The 6,469-nt window shown below is 43.5% G+C and overlaps 1 protein-coding gene across 2 annotated transcripts; it reads left to right on the forward strand.

The window, feature by feature from the left end:
- Window positions 1–216: 216 nt before the first annotated feature.
- Window positions 217–5,910, forward strand: pck1 (phosphoenolpyruvate carboxykinase 1 (soluble)). Of its 2 annotated transcripts, none has more exons than XM_023267672.3 (10): window positions 217–375; window positions 697–1,004; window positions 1,490–1,674; window positions 2,255–2,458; window positions 2,748–2,935; window positions 3,402–3,564; window positions 3,674–3,898; window positions 4,142–4,273; window positions 4,391–4,486; window positions 4,742–5,910. In XM_023267672.3, the coding sequence occupies exons 2-10, from the start codon at window positions 781–783 to the stop codon at window positions 5,197–5,199; spliced, it is 1,875 nt and encodes a 624-aa protein (XP_023123440.1). In that variant the 5' UTR covers window positions 217–375; window positions 697–780; the 3' UTR covers window positions 5,200–5,910. The 2 variants fall into 2 exon arrangements, with proteins under 2 accessions (XP_023123440.1, XP_023123432.1); XM_023267664.3 differs by having other exon boundaries at window positions 223–375; window positions 720–1,004.
- Window positions 5,911–6,469: the final 559 nt, after the last annotated feature.

The following is a 6,469-nucleotide window of genomic DNA, read 5'->3' on the forward strand; positions in this document are numbered from 1 at the left end:
GTTATCAGCGTTCAGCCGGCGGCAGAGAGAACCGGTTACACGAAGACGACATGACGTCCTGCTGCTGATTAATGATTCACCTCCGGCCTGTAACACGCTGTTTTTCAGATCTGTGAGGAACAACAGGTTCATGCAAATAACCCAGAGAACTCCCCTCCACACACACACACACCTCCCCACCTCCTCCTCCTCCACCAGCAGCCCTCCCTTGTCTTGTGGGACATCCCAGAGTATAAAATGAGCGAATCCTCTCCACAGCAGATACAACAGTCCCAGGAGGAGAAACGGTCCTCAGCTCTACCTGAAAGCAAGCAACAGAGACACCTCAGCTGATGAGGCCAAGCTAAAGGCTTCTGCTCCAAACAACTAGTGAAGGTGATGATTTTTCTTTTCTAAGTGTGTAATTTGTGGAGGTTTTCTGCAGAGTCGAGGGGGATCCTGCACATGGATGCTGTTGCATCACCCAGAGTCTGTCTGGAGGTTGCAGCAGCTGCATTGTGTTTCTTATTTAAACTTTGTTATGCTTTTTGGATGACATGTAGGATATACTAAACATATTTTTGCTCCTCTTTTTTCCATTTTCTCTGTCTCATTCTGTCCTCTCTTTTCAACCTCTTGACATCTTTTCACTCTTATTCTGCAATCCTTTTCTACTCTTGTCTTACACACACTTTATTAATCCCCTCCTCCTTTTAGCCCTTTCTCTGTTCTCTCTCCAGACTTCTTTTCATCTTTTCTTTCTCTCTCTATCAGCTCACTCTCCCTCCAGACTCCTCCATCATGCCTCCTCAGATCCAGTCCCAGAACCAGAGCAGTCCCAGGGTCCTGCAGGGCGACATCAGTGCCCTCAGCCCGGCCGTCAGGGAGTTTGTGGAGGCCAACGTGACTCTGTGCCAGCCCGACTCCATCCACATTTGCGATGGCTCTGATGAGGAGAACCGGGCCATCCTGACCCAGCTGGAGGAGCAGGGGATGATCAAGAAGCTCACCAAATATGAGAACTGGTAGGTTTTGGTTCCGGTTGATTTTGTGGAGCAGCAAGTTAGAAATGAGACATTTTTTTTGTGTGTAGTAAGAACTCCAGAGAGCAAAGAGAATTGTTTACTAGAAGCATTTTTGACTGGTTTCGGCTTGGATCATTTATGTAACCAAGGCAGATTGCAGGTGCTGCTTTTGTTCATAATATTTTGCATCACTCACATATCTGGAAAAAGTCCACATTCTGACAAACCAGTAAGTTCAGATTGCTCAGTCACACCACAACTGTTTACCCGGCAAACATATCCTCAGGGTGTAAAATGAACACATACATTTTGTTTGTTCGTCCTGCAGCAACATTTAGGAGAGTCATGGTGGCTGAACTGACACTGAACTTGTTGCTGTACTGTAATCTATAGTTGAATCAATTTGAATCAAAACCAAGCCCTAATGTCTTCTTATGACTTTTTGTTTTTCTTGCACTTCCTGCCTCCTCCTCCTCCCCCTGCAGCTGGTTGGCCAGGACCGACCCGAGGGATGTGGCTCGAGTGGAGAGCAAGACGGTGATTGTCACCGAGGACCAGAAAGACACGGTGCCCACACCAGTGGGAGGTGGAGTCAGCCAGTTGGGTCGCTGGATGTCGCCAGAAGAGTTCGACAAAGCCATGACCCAGCGCTTCCCCGGCTGCATGAAAGGTATAGACCAAGACGCTGGACTCAACCTAGCCTTTGGTCCTTATTAGACAGGCTCAACAAATTATATGAAAACATCTGGATTCCAGCAGTAAAAAAAAAAGTTTTTCACCAATAATAACCCCAAAAAACATAACAGCAGAAATGACTGATTGCAAATAATTTTAATATAGATCCCTCTGAGCAACTAAGGGTGTTTTGCACAGTGATCTTTTCTTTTTCCTGCTGATGTACACTATATACTAGTTTGATATTTAACTTTCAGCAAAAGCAAAAACAGGATCTTTTAATATATACCCAGGGCATAGATTACTTTTGAGAGATGAGAAACACGAGAATATTGTATAATAATCCAAAAAACATTTAAAAAATTGAGAAAAAGTGGACAAAATGGGTCCAGAAAACTCCTATTTTTCCCCATGATTATTTGTTAACTGCAGTTTCCCGATGCCTAGTAACGTGAACTTTTAAGCTCAATTATAGACTTTGATATTTACAATAAGGAAGAACAGAACATGACAGAAAATGACATGAAAGTGAAAAGAAATGTGACTGTTTCCGACTATCTGCCTCTGCCCTTCAGGTCGTACCATGTATGTGATCCCCTACAGCATGGGTCCGGTGGGCTCCCCCCTCTCTAAGATCGGAGTGGAGCTGACCGACTCCCCCTATGTTGTGGCCAGTATGAGGGTGATGACCCGTATGGGGAAGTCTGTGCTGTCTGCTCTGGGAAACGGAGAGTTTGTTCGCTGTCTGCACTCCGTCGGTTGTCCTCTGCCCCTTAAAAGTACGTTTCCACATTTCCTCTTCTTATTCTCCCTGGCACCAATTAGTCACTGCAGAGGAGTAATATGCACTAATCGAAAGAACTACTGCTTCTATTGCACTACCATCACATTGAGAACTACTGCTACCAACACTGTGATGACTAACAACCATTATGGTGCTGCTACAACTAAAATTCCTGCCACAATTGCTTTTCTACTCTTGCAATCACCATTACTTATTGCTGCTTCAGTTATCATAATCAACTGTTCGCTGATTCAAATTAACCAGAGCACTGATTCCTCCTTCAGAGCCCCTGGTGAATAACTGGCCCTGCAACCCCGAGCAGACGTTGATCGCCCACATCCCAGACCGCAGACAAATTGTCTCATTCGGGAGTGGTTACGGAGGAAACTCCCTGCTGGGAAAGAAGTGCTTTGCCCTGCGAATCGCCTCACGCATCGCCAAGGAGGAGGGCTGGCTGGCCGAGCATATGCTGGTGAGGAAGGGAACGAAAACACATCTACATACGCTACCGTTCAAAAGTTTGGGGTCACCCAGATGATTTCATGTTTTACTTTTATTCATGTGCTAACAGAATTACACAAGGGTTTTCTAATGATCAATTAGCCTTTCAACACAATGGTGTTGCTGGATTAACACAATGTAGCATGAGAACACAGGAGTCATGGTTGCTGGAAATGTTCCTCTGTACCCCTATGTAGATATTCCATTAAAACTCAGTCGTTTCCAGCTAGATTAGTCATTTACCACATTAACAATGTCTAGACTGGATTTCTGATTAATTCAATGTTATCTTCATTGGAAAAAAAATGTTTTTCTTACAAAAATAAGGACATTTCTGAGTGACCCCAAACTTTTGAATGGTAATGCATGTCAGCCACATAATGGATTCATTGCACCATTCATTCCAAAGCTAATTAATTAATAATTCTTGTGTTCAGATCCTCGGTGTCACCAACCCTGCTGGGGAGAAGAAGTACATGGCAGCAGCCTTCCCCAGCGCCTGTGGGAAAACAAACCTGGCCATGCTCTGCCCGACGCTGCCTGGCTGGAAGGTCGAGTGTGTTGGAGACGACATCGCCTGGATGAAGTTTGATAACCAAGGTGAGGAAGGAGAAACTCCAAGGACATTAAAGCTGCAATAATAGTCACAATCTAAACTGACAGGAGTATTTATCATGTTTTAATGTATGTTCTCTCCTTTCTTTGTTAGGCAACCTCCGTGCCATCAACCCCGAGAATGGCTTTTTCGGTGTAGCACCCGGCACCTCGGCCAAAACCAACCCCAATGCCATGGCGACCATTGTTAAGAACACTGTCTTCACCAACGTTGCAGAGACCAGTGACGGCGGTGTTTACTGGGAGGGAATGGATCAGTCGCTGCCCGAGGGAGTCACCGTCACATCTTGGAAGAACAAAGCCTGGAGCTCAGAGGATGGTAAGAAGATCTGTAGAGTTTATTTAACAGCTCGTACAAAAAGAAAAGAGACTTCAATTTGTGTAGTTAAGAAAAAACTATAGACTCCAAGAGTGAAATCAAAAGTTTACTGGATGCAGTTGGAGCATTGACAGTGTTGTATTGTCAGATAAAATAAAGATGAACATGTCAAGAGTGAGGACATGAGCTTGTATATGTGTGTCAAAAAAGTAAAATGTTTTTCTTCTCTTTCTGTCTTCGAAGGTGAACCCTGTGCTCATCCCAACTCTCGCTTCTGCACTCCGGCCGGACAGTGCCCCATCATTGACCCTCTGTGGGAATCCCCAGAGGGGGTCCCAATCGAGGCCATCATTTTCGGAGGGCGCAGGCCAGAAGGTGAGAGGACATTACATGGAGATCCTAGGAATACGATCGTTACATCACATGAACTATAGAGAAAACAGATGCAATTGCATATCAGAGAATAACAGATATCATTCTGCTTCCCTTCAGGCGTGCCGCTGGTGTACGAAGCCTTCAACTGGCAGCATGGAGTGTTTGTTGGAGCAGCCATGAGGTCCGAGGCCACTGCTGCAGCTGAACACAAAGGTCAGTATCTGATGCTTCTGTTGACATTACTTGTTTGCTTGGCCTCACAACCAGTAATTGGATGTTTATAGCCTGAGGATGCTGTTGGAGTTTACTGAATAAGTCATGTTGGAGCTAGAAGTAAAGCTAGAAAAAAGTGAAAGGCTGCTTGAATTCAATCTGACAGTCAAAAAAGATCTCAGTAAGTTGATGGATTAATGTTCCGGGAGGTAACTTAAAACCTACTTATTCATTCTTTTTGCTTCTTCTATCCAGGCAAAGTAATCATGCACGACCCCTTCGCCATGCGCCCCTTCTTCGGCTACAACTTTGGCCAGTACCTCTCCCACTGGCTGAGCATGGCTGATAGGCCCGGCGCCAAACTCCCCAAGATCTTCCACGTCAACTGGTTCCGCAAGAGCCCCACTGCTGGCTTCCTCTGGCCCGGTTTTGGCGACAACATCCGCGTCTTGGACTGGATGTTCAGGCGGTTGAACGGCGAGGCTGGTGCCATGCCTTCCGCCGTGGGATACCTGCCCTGCCACAACTCCCTGAACCTCCAGGGCCTGCAGGGCAAAGTGGACCTGGATGAGCTGTTCTCCTTGAACCAGGAGTTCTGGCAGCAGGAGGTGCAGGATGTGAGGAAGTACTTCACCACACAGGTGAACGACGACCTGCCCAACGAGGTGGCCAGGCAGCTGGACCTCCTGCAGCAGAGGGTGAAGCAGATGTAAAGAGAAAAGAGACAAGCGAGAGGAAAGAGCCCCGTGTTAGTAATTCTGAACGGCCATGTTGGTAATTCAGTCTGAAAGTCTATAATTCTACAGACTTTCTTAAATAGTCCTAAGTACTATTTCTGCCTTTGAGACTTCATAAAAGAGGAACAATTCTCCTCGTAATGTTTTTCCACTATATATAGTTTTTAAATTGCTCTTTAGCTAGAAATCCTCTCCTGTTTTCAGATTATTCTTTTGAAAAAGCCTTTGTTAAAATAATTTCCCAGGAATGTTTAGATGAATTATATGAATACTAGAGTTAACAAACATTCCATATAACAAACAAGTCTCATGATTGCACTCAAGACGGCAGAATTCAATAGGTAATGTTTAATTTCTATCTGTCTTCATGCTGTTGTAGCAGCACTATTTTTAAATTGTTGTACTGATGTATTGTCCTGTTGTACGTCTGAGGTCTACTATTTAATGATAACTTATTATGAATGCACATCATACTGTCATTGCCATATAGATTTACATGGCACAAAAAGAAAGTTCATGCCCAGTATTGTGTTACCCTTCTAACAAGAGGGGAAATGTATGTGTTTTGTTCCTGTTATTTTTTTTGACTTAATTTATTTTTATACTATGTTAGTATCTCTTGGTTCTGTTTTATTTTGATCTTACACCCCAAAAGAGGGAAAACAGCAATAAAATTATTTAAACTTAGTACTGCTTCTGCTTCATTTTTCAAAGATCTGGGGTACTTGGTATTGTTTTATCAGAGAAACATGTCATTATGATAGCATAACATACACTACCGGTCAAAAATTTTAGAATTTCCCAGTTTTTCCATTTTTTTAAATTGGAAATTATACATATTAATGTCTCATTGCACTCTGAAATAAAAGCATAGAATAAATAAACAAATTATGTTTTTAAAAAAATCAATTTAGAAGTCAAAATGTATTTTAAACTTTTGACTAATCAAAGTACCACCGTTGGCAGATATAACAGCTGAACACACTCATGGCATTCTTTCCACAATGTAAATCAAATATTCTTCAGAAATTTCTGTTGCAGAAGTTCCCATAAATGTAGGTTTTTTTCTCTTTCACTCTTCTGTCCAGTTCATCCCAAACCAGCTTCATGGGGTTTAAGTCTGCAGACTGTGCTGCCACTCCATGTTTTCAAGTTTACCATCTTGTTCTTTTTTCCTAAGGTAGTTCTGGCATAGCTTGGACGGATGTTTTGGGTCATTATCTTGCTGTAGGATGAACCCCTGACC

Source organism: Amphiprion ocellaris, chromosome 5 (assembly GCF_022539595.1).
Source record: "Amphiprion ocellaris isolate individual 3 ecotype Okinawa chromosome 5, ASM2253959v1, whole genome shotgun sequence".
Taxonomy (NCBI): Eukaryota; Metazoa; Chordata; class Actinopteri; family Pomacentridae; genus Amphiprion; species Amphiprion ocellaris.

Coding starts and splice junctions, on each gene's coding strand:
- pck1 (XM_023267672.3), top strand. CDS start 781: ATGCCTCCTCAGATCCAGTCCCAGAACCAGAGCAGTCCCAGGGTCCTG. Junction 1,675..2,254: donor CTTCCCCGGCTGCATGAAAG/GTATAGACCAAG, acceptor TCTGCCCTTCAG/GTCGTACCATGTATGTGATC. Junction 4,274..4,390: donor CGGAGGGCGCAGGCCAGAAG/GTGAGAGGACAT, acceptor GCTTCCCTTCAG/GCGTGCCGCTGGTGTACGAA.